The 18,705-nt window shown below is 45.9% G+C and overlaps 1 protein-coding gene and 1 long non-coding RNA gene across 2 annotated transcripts in view; one reads left to right on the top strand and one right to left on the bottom strand.

The window, feature by feature from the left end:
• The window catches only part of LOC125465531 (protein FAM166A-like), a 29,328-nt gene extending 16,702 nt beyond the window's left edge, over positions 1 to 12,626 (bottom strand). Inside the window, exons 1-2 of the mRNA XM_048559157.2 lie at positions 12,531 to 12,626; positions 8,595 to 8,812 (exon numbers count right to left, since the gene is read on the bottom strand). Of these exons, the coding sequence (XP_048415114.1) occupies positions 8,595 to 8,812; positions 12,531 to 12,583 (271 nt within the window). The 5' untranslated portion in view covers positions 12,584 to 12,626. The remainder of the gene's footprint in view (positions 1 to 8,594; positions 8,813 to 12,530) is intronic.
• LOC132206040 (uncharacterized) lies at positions 11,787 to 18,449 on the top strand. Its single transcript, XR_009442771.1, has 3 exons — positions 11,787 to 11,873; positions 16,914 to 16,983; positions 18,030 to 18,449. It is a non-coding gene; the product is annotated as an uncharacterized LOC132206040 (long non-coding RNA).
• Positions 18,450 to 18,705: the final 256 nt, after the last annotated feature.

Here is an 18,705-nt window from a genome sequence, read left to right as displayed (position 1 = left end):
AACCAAGGAGCAACAGAATGCTACCTATACAGAGTGAAATGTGAAGAGTTGAGGTGAGTGTAAGGGTTTAGGGAAGTGGGGGAAAGAAGCCTTGCTGTGCCTTGCTGCCCTTACTATTTCCTCAGGTCCAGTGAGGGGCAGGGCTAGACCAGATGGAATGGTTCAGAAAGTGAGTGGGTACAATGGCAGCTGCTAATTGGTCAGTTAGTCCTGGTGGGCATTTCCAAACTATTATTTTGTGAGTTTTTGTTTAAGCAAAGGTAGGGATTTTTTTTAAAAAAGTCTTCTAAAGTTTTTACAGTTTAATTTGTTCAGTCAAAACAAACTAGCTATTAAATGGGCAGAAATGGCACTCAGTGGAGTGGTGTCGTCCTCCTGTCAAATGTAGGAGATCAGGGAGCAGTCAAGTGTGCATAGTGACTACATCTGCAGGAAATGTGACCGGCTGCGGTTCCTCTCAGACAGTATGAAATTGTTTGGAGCAGCAATTGGATGCTTTGAGGAGAATACTTTGAGGAGTCAGAGAGTGTGATAGATAGTAGCTTCAGGGAGGTGGTCACATCGCAGGTTCAGTCAGGTAGATGAGTGACCAGCAGGAGCAGTAGGCTGGTAATACAGGAGTATCCTGTGGCCATTCCCCTCTCAAACAAGTTTACCGCTTTGGATTCTGTTGGCGGGGGAAAAGGCAGCAGCAGCCAGACCTGTGGCACCATGACTGGCTCTGCTGTAAAGCAGGAAAAGTCCAACAGATTGGTTGTGATCGGAGGCTTTCTAGTCAGGGGCACAAACTGTTGTTTCTGTGGCCACCAGTGAAACTCCAGGATTGCATCCCTGGTGCCAGGGACAAGGACATCTCAGAGCATTTGGAGCTAGTTCGCAAAGATGAGCATAAGCAGCCAAAGATCACTGTGCACACTGGTACCAAGCACATAGGCAGAAAAAGGGATGAGGGCCTGCAGAGTAAATATAAGGAATTAGGCAGGAAGTTTGAAAGCAGCACCTCAAGAGTGGTATAGTCTCTGGTTTACTCCTGGTACCATGTGCTAGTGAGAGTAGGAAAAGGAGGACAAGGCACATGAATGTGTGGCTGGGGAGATGGTACAGGGGCATGGATTCAGACTGTTGGATCGTTGGGATCTCTTCTGGGCAGAGGTCACCTGTACAAGAGGGACAGGTTGCACCTGAACTGGAGGGGGAACCAATGTCCTGGTGGGGAATATTTAAACTTGTTTGAAAAGTTGTTGCGACTCTAAACAGTGGTGAGAGAAAAGAGAATGTTGAGGCTAGTACAGAAGCTAAAGTGGGCAAGTTAAACAGACAAGGCAGGCAAGATCATGGCAGGGAACAAGGGAAGACTGATGATTTAAACTGCATTTATTGTAATGCAAGATGCAGATCAACTCGGCATGGATGGGAAAATGGGACTGGAACATCATCTCAGGTAACTCACTGCTCCTGGGTACTCTTCCCTAGGATGGATAGAAGGGGAGGCAAGGGAGGAGGGGGAGAGGCGTTTTTGATTAGGAAAACATCACAGAGGATATTCCTGAGCGATCATCCAGTGAAGCTGTGTGAGTAGAACTGATCAGTTTGATGGAATTGTACCATTACTCCCATCCAGTTCTCAGCTGGAAATTGAAGAGCAAATATGTAGGCAGATCGCAGATTGCTGTAAAAATAGCAGAGTTGTAACAGTAACAGATTTCAACATTCCAAACATTGACTGGGGCTGTCATAGTGTTAAGGACTTGGATGGTGAGGAATTTATTAAATGTGTTCAGGAAAGCTTCCTCAATCAATATATAGATGGCCTTATTAAAAGAGGAGCAAAACTCAACCTCCTCTTGGGAAATAAAGCAGGGCAAGTGACTGAGGTGTTGGAGGGAGATCACTTTGAGACGAGTGACCATAATTATATGAGAGTTAAAATAATTATGGAAAAGAATAGATCTGGTCCACAAGGTAAAGTTGTAAATTGAGGCAAGGCTAACTTTGATGGTCTTGGATCGGGACTTCCAGAAGTTTGACTGGGGGAAGCTGTTTGAGGGTAAGGGATGCCTGGCAAGTAGGAGGCTTTCAGAAACAAGATAATGAGAATTCAGGGACAGCATGTTCCTGTTAGTGTGAAGGGCAAGGCTGACAAGAATGGGGATGACCAGAGATATTGAGGCCCTGGCCAAGAAAACGGAAAAGGCATAATAGACAGATGGGATCAACAGAATCCCTTGAGGATTGTAGGAGTACACTTAAGAGGGAAATCTCTTAAAAAGGGGGCACGAGATAGCTTTGGCAGATAGGGTAAAAGAGAATCCAAAGAAATTGTACAAGTATATTAAGGGAAAAAGAGTAACTAGGGAGAGAATTGGGCCCCTTAAAAGTCAGTAAGACCACTTATTGTGGAGCCACAGGAGATTGGTGAGATCCTAAATGAATATGTCTTGTCAGTATTTACTATGGAGAAAGACATGAAGCTGGGGAATCCGGGGAAGTAAATAATGATATCTTGAAAAGAGTCCACATTACAGAACAGGAGGCACTCAAGTTTTTAAAATACATATAAGTAAATAAATCTCCAGGCCCTGATCCAATGTATCCCGGGACATTGTGGGAAACTAGAGAAGAATTGCAGGGCCCCTAGCAGAGATATTGGTATCATTGACAGCAACAGGTGAGGTGCTGGAAGACTGGAGGGTAGCTATTGCATTTATTAGCTTGTGCATTTATTTAAGAAAGACTGCAAGGAAAAGTGAGGGAACTGCAGACCTGTGAGCCTAATATCGGTGGTGAGTAGGTTATTGGAGCTGATTCTGAAACATAGCATCTATATCCACCTACATGCAAGGACTGATTAGGGATAGTCAGCATAGCTTTGTGCTTGGGAAATTGTCTCCCAAATTTGAGTTTTTTGAAGAGCTGATCAAGAAGATAAATGAGGAAAGAGTGGTAGATGTTGTCTATATGGACTTTAGCAAGGCGTTCGATAAGGTGCCACATGGTAGGCTGGTTATTAAAGATCACTCACATAGGATCCAGGGAGAACCAGCCAATTGGATTCAAAATTGTCTTGATGGTAGGAGACAGTGTGGTGGTCAAGGGCTGTTGTTCTGAACTGGACACCTATGACCAGTGGTGTTAGGTACACTGCTGTTCATCATTCATGTAAATGATTTAGATGAGAACACAGGAGAAACCATTAGTAAGTTTGCGAATGACACCAAAATTGGCAGTATAATGGATCAGGAAGAAGGTTATCTTAGAGTACAACGTCATCTTGATCAGTTGGGTCAGTGAGCCAAAGAATGACAGATGGAGTTTAATTCAGATCAATATGAGGTATTGCATTTTGGTAAGACACACCAGGGCAGGACTGACATAGCTAATGGTAGGGCCCTGGAAAGAGCTTTGAACAGGAGACCTAGGGGTGCAGGAACATAGTTCCTTGAAGGTAGCATCACAGGTAGACAGGGTAGTGAAGGAGCTAGTTGGCACGCTTCCCTTCATCAGTCAGATAATTGAATACAGGATAAACAAACAGGAAGCTGGAAGAACACAGGAAGCCAGGCAGCAATTGGAGGAAAGGAGAAGGCAATGTTTCACGTAAAGAAGGGTAATACCCGAAGCATTGACTTCTCCTTTTCTTCAGATGCTGCCTGATTCGCTGTGTGCTTCCAGCCTCCTGTTTGTCCACCTTGGATTCAGCATGGGCAGTTATTTGTCTGTAAACTGAGTACAGGAGTTGAGACATGGGAGAGGCCGGGTTTGGAGTACGGATTACAATTGGGGAAGCAATGGCCGAGTGGTATTATCACTGGAGTGTTAATCCAGAGACCCAGGTAATGTTCTGGGGACCTGGTTTGTATCCCACCGTGGCAGATGGTAGGATTTGAATTCATTTTTTTTAAAATCTGGAATTAAAAATCTAACGATGACCATGAAACCATTGTCGATTGTCGGAAAAACACAGCTCGTTCACTAGTGTCCTTTAGTGAAGGAAACTGCCATCCTTACTGGACTCCAGACCCAAGCAATGTAGTTGATTCTGAACTGCTCTCTTGGCAATTTGGGATGGACAATGAATGCTGCCTGGCCAATGATGCCCTCATCCCGTGAATGAATAAAGGAAAAAGAATTCTGGTCACTCTGCTACAAGAAAGGTGTTATTAAATTGAAAAGGCTGCAGAAAGGGATATTACTAAGACTGAAAGGGTTGAGTTACAAGGGGAGATTGAATAGACTGAGACTCTTCTCCCTGGAGCATAAGAGGCTGAGGGGTGACCTTACAGAGGCTTATAAAACTAAGAGGAGCATCGATAGGGTATATAGGCAAGGTGCTTTCCCCAGAGTTGGGAAGTTCAAATCTAGAGGGCATATGTTCAAGGTGACAGGGGAAAGATTTAAAAGGGACCTAAGAGTCACCTTTTCAGACAGAGGGGGGGTGGTGAGCATATGGAACGAGCTGCCAGAGGAAGTGGTAGTGGCAAGTAACAGTGCAACACTTAAAAGGCATCTGGAATGGATACATGGATAGGAAAGTTTTAGAGGGACATGGGCCAAATGCCGGAAAATGGGACCGGTTCAATTTGGGAGACCTGACCATCAGGTACAGGTTGGGCTGAAGGGCCTGTTTCTGTGCTGTATACCTCTATGACTCTATGGTAAACGGGGTAAATACCGTCAACAATGATTAAACCACATGTGAAAAGGGGCTAAATGACCTCTGGTGTATTTCACTGTATGATGTGACATCCAGAAGTGGGGTTTAAACCAGGCTTCAGGTGCACAGGCCAATGGTTGAAGCAGGTTCTCCACAAGTTCTTTCGGAATTGAAAGCTTCCCATTTTGTCTGATGTTCGGATACACTGAAAACTGGCCGGTTAAAACAAAACATTTCAGTCAGAACTAACGTGTGCTACCTGAAGGAGTGCGGTTGGGTCAATTCCGATTCTGGGAGAGAAAGGAATGAGCACTGAAATGGGCACAGAACAGAAACCTGCTACTTCACTGTCACCAAAAACAGGAAATGCTGCAGAAACACAGCAGATCTGCTCAGCATCTGTGAAGAACTCCTCAAAAATGTAGATTCTTTTCCAGACACAAAGGGCTGTGTTTTATTCCCCTTTGGGAATCTGTTGGAATGTGGGTTTGGGGGAGCTACCCTTAAAATAGTGAGGGAAGATGGGGGAGGGGGCTGGATCGGGAATACCCACTATCTTCATGTCACTGTGCACTTTTTCCAATGATGGGTGAGGGCTAGATAGAAGCCCTCCTGCTCACAGTTCAGATTGTGAGGGAGGGGGTCTGTGTGGTGGGGACAGTGAGGGAGGGGGAACTGTGAGGGGCCAGAATGTGAGGGGGGCACAGTGAGGGAGGGGGAACTGTGAGGGGCCGGACTGCGAGGAGGGTACAGTGAGGGAGGGGGAACTGTGAGGGAGGGGGGAATGTGAAGGGCTAGACTTTGAGAAAGGAGGGACTTTGAGAGAGGGCAGTCTGTGAGAACGAGGGGGTGTCTGTGAGGAAGGGGCAAGCTGTTGGGGGAGGGACTGTGAAAAAGGGGATGACTTAGAGGGGGTGGGTGGCTTGTGAGAGAGCTGGTGATCCCAAAACTTCAGCTCATGAGCCCAGAGATAATGGGAACTGCAGATGCTGGAGAATCCAAGATAACAAAAGTGTGGAGCTGGATGAACACAGCAGGCCAAGCAGCATCTCAGGAGCACAAAAGCTGACGTTTTGGACCTAGACCCTTCATCAAAGAGGGGGATGGGGAGAGGGTTCTGAAATAAATAGGGAGAGAGGAGGAGGCGGACCGAAGGTGGATAGAGGAGAAGATAGGTGGAGAGGAGAGTATGGGTGGGGAGGTAGGGAGGGGATAGGTCAGTCTGGGGAGGACGGACAGGTCAAGGGGGCGGGATGAGGTTAGTAGGTGGGAAATGGAGGTGCGGCTTGAGGTGGGAGGAGGGGATAGGTGAGAGGAAGAACAGGTTAGTGAGGCGGGGACAAGCTGGGCTGGTTTTGGGATGCGGTGGGGGAAGGGGAGATTTTGAAGCTTGTAAAGTCCACATTGATACCATTAGGCTGCAGGGTTCCCAGGCGGAATATGAGTTGCTGTTCCTGCAACCTTCGGGTGGCTTCATTGTGGCACTGCAGGAGGCCCATGATGGACATGTCGTCTGAGGAATGGGAGGGGGAGTTAAAATGGTTCGCGACTGGGAGGTGCAGTTTTTTATTGCGAACTGAGCGTAGGTGTTCTGCAAAGCGGTCTCCAAGCCTCCGCTTGGTTTCCCCAATGTAGAGGAAGCCACACCGGGTACAGTGGATACAGTATACCACATTGGCAGATGTACAGGTGAACCTCTGCTTAATGTGGAAAGTCATCTTGGGGCCTGGGATGGGGGTGAGGGAGGAGGTGTGGGGGAAAGTGTAGCACTTCCTGCGGTGTCCGACCCCACCACCCTTGTCTGCCTTCCAGAGAGACCACTCTCTTCGTGACTCCCTAGTCCGCTCATGAGCCCACTTGGTTTCCCATCCTCCCCAACCCCCTCCCCCCTCCCACCCCTGATGATTTAAATAGTTGGTGGATATAAAATGCGAAGATAGAGAAAGTGAACTTAAATTCATTTCACAGAATATCTCTAAGCATCCTCTGTCTAATGAATTACTTTTGAAGAGTAGTCATGGTGGAAACACAACAGCTAATTTCAGCACAGCACAATCCCACAAGCACTAATGTGATATTAACCAGATAATCTATTGTAGTAGTATTCCTTGTGAATAAATATGGGATTCCTGAGGTAACTCTTTTGTTCTTCCAACAGATGCTGGGATTTTTATTGCCACCTGAGAGGGCAGGCTTATTGTCCCATCTGAGCTGTGGTATCTCTCTGCATGAGGGATGATCAGGACATCTAACATACCTCCTAGATACCTCCTTACCCTTAGTCCTCTGTTAACTTTACACATCTCAAGGCACATCATTACAAGAGTTGGGGAAGTGAAAGTACAGACCCCTGTCTCATCTCTTATTTAGCTGTGCTTCACCCAGCACTAGCTCAGGACTGTATTGGCATTTTCCTGTTGCCATACTGAAGGGACATTATACCCCTACACTAATAATGCCCAGCTTTATCCCACCACCACATCTGTCAACCCCTCCATTTTCACCAATATTTGGAAGAATAAAGTCCTTGCCTTTGTTCTCCACCACAAACTCCAGGCACCAGTCCATTTATTTTTCTGGGGCTGAGCTAGACTGCCTACAAACTTCTATCTGGCTTTGAGATAAACTTCAGGGTCACACACCCAGGCCATCAGTAAGATTGCCTACGTTTGCCTTCCAAAGATTTCCTGATTCTGACCGAACCTAAATTAATCCAGTGCTGATATCATCAACCTCAACTTTTTTATCTCAAGACCTGATCCTTCCAATGCACTCCTGGTCAGTCTCCCCTGGTCCACCAAATCGATGTTTAAAATCATTCCAAACTCTGCAGCCATGTCCTAACTCACTGAGAGGCCCATCATCCCTTTTCATTCTGACCTGCATTAACTCCCAGCCTGAAAAAACCTCTGATTTAAATTTTTCATCCTCGTTTTCAAATACCTATGTTTGTTCCTCCAAATCTAGCCTTGTATCCATCTTAAGCTATCTCCAAAACTCCAAAGTTCCCTCCCCAAACCTCTCTGTCTCTCCTTCCTCCTTCAAGATGCCCCTGAACAGTTAGGTTTTGGGTCAACTGCCCGAATATTTCCTAAAGTGAATTAGCATAGGATATTTTACTCTGTTAAAGCCAATGCAACCAATAGTACTTGTTACATGTATGATTCTGAATTTCAGTGTCATCTCCAAGTCTGAAATATGCCTCTTGAGGGCTGGAGCCCTGAGCTGAGCACATTTCCTCCGGATGGAGCCTAATCAATGCTCAGTACTGCAGAATTATCACTTCCCCACTTTGTATTCCAGTCCTTTATAGGTACAGTTGAGCATTCCTTTAGACTTTTACTTACCTTGTAATGTTTACCTGGATATCCTAATTCTGTGCAGTGTCCTCTTGATTCTGGATATCTAGACTGTATTGTAATCTGTACAGTGTAGGTATAGGGTGGCACCGCGGCTCAGTGGTTAGCACTGCTGCCTCAGTATCAGGGGCCATGGTTCCATTCCACTCTTGGACGACTGTCAGGATGGGTTTCCTCTGGGCACCTGGTTTTGTCCTGTGGTCCACAGATGTGCAACTTAGGTGGACTGGCCAACTAAATTGCCCATAGTGTCCAGGGATGGGCAAGCTGGATGAGTTATCCATAGGAAATAGAGGGTTATAGGGGGTGGTTCTGGGTGGGTTGATCTTCGGGGAGTTAGTGTGGACTCAATGGGTTGAATGGTCTGCTTCCACACTGTAGGAATCCTATGATAATCTCACCCATGCCATTCACCTCAGAGAGGCCTGCTTTGCCTTGTTTACACATACCCTGTAAAAGTGACAGTGCTGAGGGACTGCAATGTCAATAAAGATGGTTGTTGTTGCTTCAAAATGGGATGAAAATACTGACACTAAACCTGGGATGTTTGTGGGACCCATGCCCCGCTGTATGTGACTCACCAGTGTAACCTGGAACAAGTTTTTGTGGGTGGATCTGGTCCGACACATCGGGGGGACAGTAATCGCTGTATTCTGGCTGATAGTCAGGACCCCCAGTGGTAGGTGACAGGAGTGTGTGGTCAGCTTGAGCAGTTTTCGGATTCTTCAGGATATCGTGGGTTATCCTCCCGTAAGTCTTACCGAAACGGAATGGGATTGTGTGAGCGTATCCTGTATATCTGTAGGAGAGATACAAGCAAAACACATTCTGGAGTGTACTGTGGACTTTACTCAACTGCGAAGCAATGCAAACAATCAACTGTAGGTTGGTCCTTAATGACTGGGAATTTGATGGTAACTGTGCAATGCCCAGGGAATACAGGGCAGCTGCCACTCACTCTGACAAGTGATTGGTGACACTGTCCTGTACCTGACATCTCTCCACAAACCCACCCCCACACTCTCCATCAATTGTATTACTTTGTGCATATTTCTGAGAACAGATTAGCTTCTTGAGAGGCACAGTGACACCCCGTGCAGAGACCCAGTCTCCTTCAGTTGTTTCATAATGGCCTCTCCCTCATCATGAGTCCGAAAGTGGATAAAAGCTGCACAGTGTTCAGAGTTATTTGTGGCTTCTTGCAGACCAAAACAGTCAGCGTCCAAATGCAGCAAGACCTGGACAATATTCAAGCTTGAGGAGATATGTGGTAAGTGACATTTGTGCCACACAAGTGCCAAACAATGACCATCTCCAGCAGGAGGGAATCTAACCATGACACCTCATAACATTTAATGGCATCACAATCAGTGTAACCCCCACAAGATTGCGGCTGATCTGATTGTAACTTCCATCCTACAATCCCACCTACCACTGATAATCTTTCACCCCCTTGCTTAACAAAAATCTATCCACCTCTGCCTTTACAGCATTCAAGGATTCAGTTTCCATCGCCTTTTCAAGAAGAGATACAAAGACTCGCAATGCTTTGAGAGAAAAGAAAATGGCCTTACTTCTGTTTTAAGCGGTTGACCCCTGACTTTTAGCAGTGTCTCCTAGTTCTACATTCTCCCATAAGAGGAAACATTTTTTCCACATTCACCCAGTCAAGAGTCCTTGAGATTTTTGATGTTGCAATCAAGTTGTCTCTTACTCTTCTAAACGCCAATGGAATCAAGGCTAGCCTGTCTAGCCTTTCCTCTTGAGACGACCAACTTGGTCCAGATATTAAGATAACAAAGTGTGGGGCTGGATGAACACAGAAGGCCAAGCAGCATCTTAGGAGCACAAAAGTTGATGTTTCGTGCCTAGACCCTTCATCAGAAAATAAGAAGGGTCCAGCCCAAAACATCAGCTTTCCTGGTCCTCTGATGCTGCTTGGCCTGCTGTGTTCATCCAGCTCTACACCTTGTTATTTCAGCTATGAAGGCTGGGTTTTTTTACGCAGAGAGTGCCTGGAACGAACTGCCAAGGATGGTGATGGAGGCAGATATGATTGGGGCATTTAAGGGGCTTTTAAATAAGCACATGGAAGGACATGGACTAAGGGCAGGCAAAAGGGATTACTTTAATTTGGCATCATGTTTGGCAGAACACTGTGGGCCGAAGGGCCTGTCCCTGTGCTGTACTGTACTGTTCTATGTTCTGTGGTTAATGTGCTTCCTGGTTTCTTGTCTGTGAGAATACACCAATATGATTGGCTACTTGCCTTGTTTGACAGCATCACTGTTAATGGACATTTAGAGATCCCTATGATTTAGGACCAGTTTGAAACTGATGTTGGAAGTGAGTTAACTCCTCCACAGAGATTACTCGTTTTTGTGGGAAGTTTTCTCAATAGTCAGCAGTTTTATCTAAAAATAGATCAATGCACTGAATAATAGAGACCAGCATAGACCTTAAACAGGGAGGCTGAAAGGGCCAGTTGACCACTTTCCCCTCATGCTTCCAAGCTGATTTAGGAAACTATTCAAATCAAACCATAACAGCACAGAGATATTGAAAGACTGAGGCATGGAGGGCTAATCAGTGGTTACTGATGTAGAAACAGAAAACAAAGGAAATACTCAGCAGCCCAAGGAAGCACTTTTGGAGATAGAAACTGCACCTTCCAGGTCAGAACATTTCCGGTGAAAAGTCATGAAACTTGAACATTAACACTGTTTTTCTCTCTGTAGTTACCGAGAGACCTTCCAGCATCTATAATGTTGGTCACTGGTGCATATATCATAGAATGCCTACAATGTGGAAGCAGGCCATTTGGCCCATTGAGTCTGTACCGACCCTCTGAAAAGCATCCCACCCAGACCCACCCCATCCCTGTAACCTTGCATTTACCATGGCTAATCCATCTAACCTGCGCTTCTTTAGACAGTGGGAGGAAACCAGAGCACCTGACAGAAACTCACGCAGACACAGGAAGAGTGTGCAAAATCCACACAGATATGTGTTGGAGGCTGGAATTGAATCTGCGTCCCTGGTACCGTGAGACAGCAGTGCTAACCGATGGGCCACAGTACCACAATAGCAGATGGGAAGCACTGACATAGTGGTAACGTCACTGGGCTAGTAATCAAGGATCCCACGCTAACGGTCTGAGGAGATAGTAGGAACTGCAGATGCTGGAGAATCTGAGGTAACGAGGTGTAGAGCTGGATGAACACAGCAGGCCAAGCAGCATCAGAGGAGCAGGAAGGCAGACATTTCGTACCTAGACCCTTCTTCAGAATCAGTGATGATGTCTTCTTTTTTCTCTGAAGAAGGGCCTAGGCCTAAAATGTCAGCCTTCCTGGTCCTCTGATGCTGCTTGGCCTGCTGTGTTCATTCAGCTCTGCACCTTGTTATCCCTAATGGTCTGAGGAATTTAAAACTAGCCTCGTTGTGACCATGCATTAGGGTTAGAGTGTTGTTTCTAAATAAAAATAAGCATCTGGTTTCCTATTGTATATTTGGAAAGTAAAACAGCATTCCTCACCTGGTCTGGCTAACATGTGACTCCAGATCCACAACATTTGACTGCCCTCTGTGCAATTAGGGACAGACAATTAGTTCCTGCAAGTGATGCCCACATTCTGCGATTGAAAAATCTGTCACAAATCTGTCACAACAGTGGCTAATAACAGTAACCAGTGATGCTCCAGATTTATTACTCATTAACCAGTGCAAAGTTCATTCACCCAAATCTAACTCACTTTCACAATAGGGTAACATTCCAAATTTCTCCACAGAAGCAGAGTCAAAAAGGAAGAGAGAGCAAAACATAGAAGATATTTTTTAAAATGAGAATCTGGGTAAAAAGGGTGAGTTTTAAGAATTAGGCTGAAGCGCAAGAGAGAGAGATAGACTGAGATTTTGGGATGGCATTCCAGAATCTAGGATGTAGACTCTCGATGGTACAGCCCCCTACGTTGGAACAAAGTGAGTTGGGGCTGTGTGAGGGGTTGCCAGAGGCAAAGGGAAACAGTGGGCTAAGGCAATGAAGAAGTTCCAACAGAAATGCAGATATTTTAAAATTACAGTAAGGTGTAAGGTCAACAAGCACAAGGGCAATGTGTGAGTGAGCTCAGATAGATGTAGTACAGCTTCAGATAAGCTGAAGTTTATAGAGGGCACAATACAGGACGGCATCAGAACAGGAAAATAGTTTCATCTGCAGATGACAAAGGCAGGAAGGAAGGTTTAGATAAATGATAGATGAAATGGACTATCGGGGTGTGGTAATGGAGATGATTTGGGCTGGAGTACAGGCAAAAGACTTGACAGGGATGGTACAGAGAGGGCTGCTCATACAGTAAAGACTACTTTACTGGGAATCCGAAATCTAAGCAGAAAGTGTTTGAAATACTCAGCCAGTCAGGCATCCATGATATAGTAACTCATTGTTACAGGGTATGTAGAGAATCTTGTTACATCCCTTCTTAAGATGCTTCTGTTGCCTGTCTGGGAATGTGACTTACCCAGGTATATAATGTGGTTCTGGGGTGAAGAGCGTCTGTTTTTGAATATCCATCCTCTGGGTGCAGTCTCCTGTTGCAAATTACTGGATGTTCAGGAGCCTGAGGGCTATCTTACTGTCAGTGTAAAGCTGTTACTTAGCAACCAGCTTACAATACCCATGACAACAGCATTGGCACCCCTGCCAGTCAGCAGTCCTCAATCTACTGCTTGATGCTGGGACAATCTTTGGGCATCAGGATACACTCCCTGCAGCAAACATGATGGGCTCATCAATCCCCTTCCGGTCACACTGGCCAAAAGTATTGGTAGATAGTAGTGGTAATATCCTAAATACACCACACGATGCGGGCAATTCAATATCCCGTAAGCCTGCTTATCGTGGGAAAGCCCCTCTCCATCCCCCTCGACACTACTGTTTCAAAGAGAAATACTTCCCCCATGGTAGCCAAGCCTTTCAATCTCTTCTAGCGCAATACCAAGCAAGAGCTATGATACAACCTGGACTGGAATGTGTGGGAGTACACATCCTGACCCCAGCAGAGAGGCAAGCTCTAGATCAAGACCAGCAAGGATCTTCAGCAGCTGACCAGCCCCAGTCAGATGTTCAGGGAGGTCAAGAAACAGCGGCCCCTGACAGCACTGAGGCAGGTCCAATGGGGAGCCAAGATCCAGAACTCCAGCAGAAATGCCCGTGTGAGCTGGTCACTAAGAAGTGCTGCCCATGCAAACAACTCATGGAACGTGAATTAGCTAAAATGGCAGCATCGTGTCCGCAAGATGAGCAAGTGGTGGGAGAATCAGTGGTGGGAGAATCAGTGGTGCGAGAATCAGTGGTGGGAGAATCAGTGGTGGGAGAATCAGTCGTGGGAGAATCAGTCGTGGGAGAATCAGTGGCCCCATCACCCGTTGAACCAACAGAGAACTTAGAAGCTTCTTCGACCCAAGCAGAAGTAGAAACGTCACCTGAACCACCAGAGACCTTGGTAGCATCTCCTACCACACCGTTAGAGAACCTGGAAACCTCCCCAGAGCCACCAGAGAACTTGGAAATGTCTCCCACTGAGCCATCAGAAAACCTGCAAATATCTCCCGAGCCACCAGAGAACCTGGAACCATCTCCAACTGAGCAACTGGAGACTTTGGAAGTATCTCCTGAGCTTGGGGAGAACCTGGAAACATCCCCTGAGGCACCGGAGAACCTGGAAACCTCCCCAGAACCACCAGAGGTCATGGAGCCAGTGGAAAATCTGGAAACATCCCCCGAGGCACCTGAGAACCTGGAAGGCTCTCCCACTGAGCAAGTCGAGAGCTTGGAAACACCACCTGAGCCACCAGAGAACTGACACATCTTCAATATCATCATCATCATCATCAGGTATTCACACAGACAGCTTGGGGGGAGAAAGGACCTCTGCTAAAACTCAGAGATACGGGGAGTCTGGGACTCACTTTTTATTAGTGTAACAAATTAATGCCTTTACTACTTTGTCTAAATTGCTTGGTGTTACAGATTACACAATTAGACAGTTGTGGTGTTTCTTACCTGGCATCAGCAGAAATTCTGGAAAATTGTTCAATATGGTGCTGTCTAAGACCCCTCACCCAATTGACTTTAAAACGGGTCTAATGCGTCATGTTATAATACCACCTACAATCTTTGACAGCTAGGCACAGTCATGTTATTTCATACAGAAATGTGAGTAGATAAATTTCTCTCTTCCTCCAGCAAAATGACTTCCTACCTTTGAATCAGGCCTAGCAGTTAGATGGTCACATTAATGATCCAAGCAAACATTCAAAACACCAGCACGGCTCAAACAATGTTTTCAAAGGGCTCCTGATGTGTTGGACCCAGTTGAGCCATTACTGAATGGAATTCTGAAAGCAGTTGAATTGTTTTATGATATCATGCGGCAGGCATTCTGACATCAGAAATGAAGTGAGATGAATCAAGGTGAGCATAAGCTACTCAGTAATGCCAGACTGAGCAGAATTTGTGACTGTGTCTTCTAAAGCTGGGAGACATATTTTAAAACACTATGTCACGGAAACAACCAGAAATAAGGCTATGTTAAACCTCATGTTGTGAGACATTGTCAATTACTAATCTCATCTTAAAGCATTCTCTGGGGTAGAGTGACCATATGATAGAATTCTATGTGTCAGAATGACATGATCACATCTGAAACTCAATTTAAACAAAGTCAATATGATGGAGTGAAGGATGAACTATGGATTAGGAAATCAGACGAAAGGATGTGACCGTAGATAAGCAAAGGAAACATTTTTTAAAAACTGTAACTCTCAATTTCTTCAAAGAATCAAATCCACTCGAAATATAGGAAAAGCTCCAAACCACAACTGCCTAGTGACGTTAGATTACATTGAAAAAAAAACGCAATGTTGTCCGAGTCTATAAAAATTAATCAGCAAAAGAACGACCAAGAGATTAATATCAAAGGGAGAAGGCATATGAGAATATTCTAGAGAAGCAGTTGTAAGAGCTTTTACAATTACCCAAAAAGAAGAGGTCAGTGAAATAAATGAAGTATGTTAAGAGGCATGAATAGCAGAAATTGTAATAAAAATTAAACAAATACTTTGCGCCTACTTACACAGTAGAAAATAAACAAAAAGTACAGGAACAAAAGTCTAATGGCAATGAAGAACTGAAAGTCATTAATTTGAGACAACTGGAGGAAGGGTTAAGGTTAAGAGTTAACAAATCCCAGTATACGAGGATTTTTAAAGAGGTGCCTGCAGAGATGTGCATTGATTTTGCTTTTCTACCATTTGCTAGTTTCGAGAGTAGTTTATTGGAAGGTAAAAAACAATTCCAATGCTCAAGAAAGGAGGAAGAAAAGGAACTATGGGGTAGTTAATCTAACAGCAATAAGTAGGGAAAATGATGGGATTCCTGATTAAAATTGTGGTTAAATTGGAAATACAATACAAGCAGATAGAATCAGAAAAGTTTTATAAAAGGTATATCAAGCTAGATAAATGTATTAATAGCTGCACTACCCTTCCATCTACTGACAGGACAGTGCCCTGACTCCCTCACCCTCCCATCTGACAGGGCAGTGCCCTGACTCCCTCGCCCTCCCATCTACTGACAGGACAGTGCCCTGGCTCCCTCGCCCTCCCATCTACTGACAGGACAGTGCCCTGACTCCCTCACCCTCCCATCTACTGACAGGACAGTGCCCTGGCTCCCTCACCCTCCCATCTACTGACAGGACAGTGCCCTGACTCCCTCACCCTCCCATCTACTGACAGGACAGTGCCCTGGCTCCCTCACCCTCCCATCTACTGACAGGACAATGCCCTGGCTCCCTCACCCTCCCATCTACTGACAGGACAATGCCCTGGCTACCTCACCCTCCCATCTACTGACAGGACTGTGCCCTGGCTCCCTCACCCTCCCATCTGCTGACAGGAGACTGCCCTGACTCCCTCACCCTCCCATCTACTGACAGGACAGTGCCCTGACTTCCTCACCCTCCCATCTACTGACAGGACAGTGCCTTGACTCCCTCACCCTCCCATCTACTGACAGGACAGTGCCCTGACTCCCTCACCCTCCCATCTACTGACAGGACAGTGCCCTGGCTCCCTCACCCTCCCATCTACTGACAGGACAATGCCCTGGCTCCCTCACCCTCCCATCTACTGACAGGACAGTGCTCTGACTCCCTCACCCTCCCATCTACTGACAGGACAGTGCCCTGGCTCCCTCACTCTCCCATCTACTGACAGGACAATGCCCTGGCTCCCTCACCCTCCCATCTACTGACAGGACAGTGCCCTGGCTCCCTCACCCTCCCATCTACTGACAGGACTGTGCCCTGGCTCCCTCACCCTCCCATCTGCTGACAGGAGACTGCCCTGACTCCCTCACCCGCCCATCTACTGACAGGACAGTGCCCTGACTCCCTCACCCTCCCATCTACTGACAGGACAGTGCCTTGGCTCCCTCACCCTCCCATCTACTGACAGGACAGTGCCTTGCCTCCCTCACCCTCCCATCTACTGACAGGACAGTGCCCTGGCTCCCTCACCCTTCCATCTACTGACAGGACAGTGCCCTGGCTCCCTCACCCTCCCATCTACTGACAGGACAGTGCCCTGACTCCCTCGCCCTCCCATCTACTGACAGGGCAGTGCCCTGACTCCCTCACCCTCCCATCTACTGACAGGACAGTGCCCTGACTCCCTCACCCTCCCATCTACTGACAGGACAGTGCCCTGACTCCCTCACCCTCCCATCTACTGACAAGACAGTGTTTGATGGTTAACTGTTGCAGCCACTGCGAGGACAGATATTTTCTCCACCCAAAACACTATTTTCAGAATGTCTACTAATTTACATTTCTTTGCAGCCAGCTAACCACATTCCTGATGGCAGCTGCTGAACAGCAAAGACCAGCATTTGGAGACTACAATATAACGGTAAGCACATCAACTTCCAGAATAGCTACTGGCAGTTCAGAAAGTTCTCCTTCGCATTGATCAGAAAATAAAATTTTATTTGTGTTAAGTTTTTCAATCAGGATCTGTTAGACTGATTGTGAAAATCTGTGCAAGAGTTTGCAGTGTTGGAAATGGTGTTTATATTAGAGTTTGTATTAGAGATTGGGTTTTCTTACAGATTGTGTAAGAGAAAGTGTTGTGTTAAGCACTGTACTTGTGTTAGAGACTGTACGAAGTATGCTTTTGGATTCAAAGATTGTGTTGACGTTTGGATGAAGTAAAGTGGGGGTTGTGTGGAGGACCCATTGGTTCATAAACACCAGCACAGAGTGGCCAGACTGAATGGCCTCACCCTATATCATATATTCTATATTTACTCATACATGGTAGGGAGGTTACAGCAATTGTATGAGCTCCTGAATTTGATTTATTCGTCATGCCCCACCCCTTGCTTTCCCACCTTCTTTAACAAGTGAAGGGTGATCTATTTGTCACTAATTTTGGTGCCTAAGAAAGGCCTCACTGAATCTCTGCTCAGAACTCATTAAAGATCCTTGTTAAAACGTTGGAGATAAGAGTGAGCGGACATCTTGCCCCTCGAGTCTGCTCATTCAGCTAGATTGCAGATCAACATCTACCTTATTACTATTTCCTACTCTATCATCATAATCCTGCCATCTTCTCATTGTCTAGCGTGGACTCCACTGACATGATCAAACACTGATCTACTTGTTTAAAGGAGATGCCACATTGGTATAGGCTGACAAGACAGATGTCTTCCTTTGATACCTTGCCCTAAAAGTGTCTCCTCTGGCAAATTGCCTAAAGTTTCAGCCTCAGTAATGGATACACAGGTCTGACAAAAGGCTGAAGTGACAACTTCCTGATCTTCAGAGGTGACAGGATTTCTTTCCTGAGCAATAGCTGACTGTACAACATTGCGAAGTCGCCCTGCAGATTTACCATTAACCAGTCAAATATGATTGCCAAACTGTAACAGATATTCTTTTCGCACTCTCTTTCAGGGACACCACCAGGGAATGCTGCAGGCCCTTCATCCCTAGTTTAGGGAGAGTGGCATTTATCCTTCAACATACACCTTTTTGGCGATAAATGTGAGATGCATTAAAGAACCTCAGCAACAAGAATAAGTTGTCTCCCTGCTGTTTTTTAAACTTAGAAATGAAGGCTTCATCAATTTAATGGGGGCTATGGAGATTTTGTAGAGACTGTGTTCTTTTACAGACTATCATTTATCTGGGGCCAATGTGTATCAAAAGGTCTCTGATGATATTTATTGTATTGCTGCATTGACTAGATGGTTTGTTCTATTGAATGGGTTTCTCACAGTTATTGGGGTACGGATGTCTCTGACTGGGCCAGCATTCATTGTGCATCCCTAAACGCTACAAAAAATAGTGCTGAGCTGCCTTCTTAAACAGTGATAATGGGAACTGCAGATGCTGGAGAATCCAAGATAATAAAATGTGAGGCTGGATGAACACAGCAGGCCCAGCAGCATCTCAGGAGCACAAAAGCTGACATTTCGGGCCTAGACCCTTCATCAGAGAGGGGGATGGGGTGAGGGTTCTGGAATAAATAGGGAGAGAGGGGGAGGCGGACCGAAGATGGAGAGAAAAGAAGATAGGTGGAGAGGAGAGTATAGGTGGGGAGGTAGGGAGGGGATAGGTCAGTCCAGGG

The sequence above is a fragment of the Stegostoma tigrinum genome, chromosome 29 (genome assembly GCF_030684315.1).
Source record: "Stegostoma tigrinum isolate sSteTig4 chromosome 29, sSteTig4.hap1, whole genome shotgun sequence".
In the NCBI taxonomy this organism is placed as follows: domain Eukaryota; kingdom Metazoa; phylum Chordata; class Chondrichthyes; order Orectolobiformes; family Stegostomatidae; genus Stegostoma; species Stegostoma tigrinum.
Note: the sequence above shows the minus strand (reverse complement) of the source record. Positions and strands in the feature narration are given on the sequence as shown.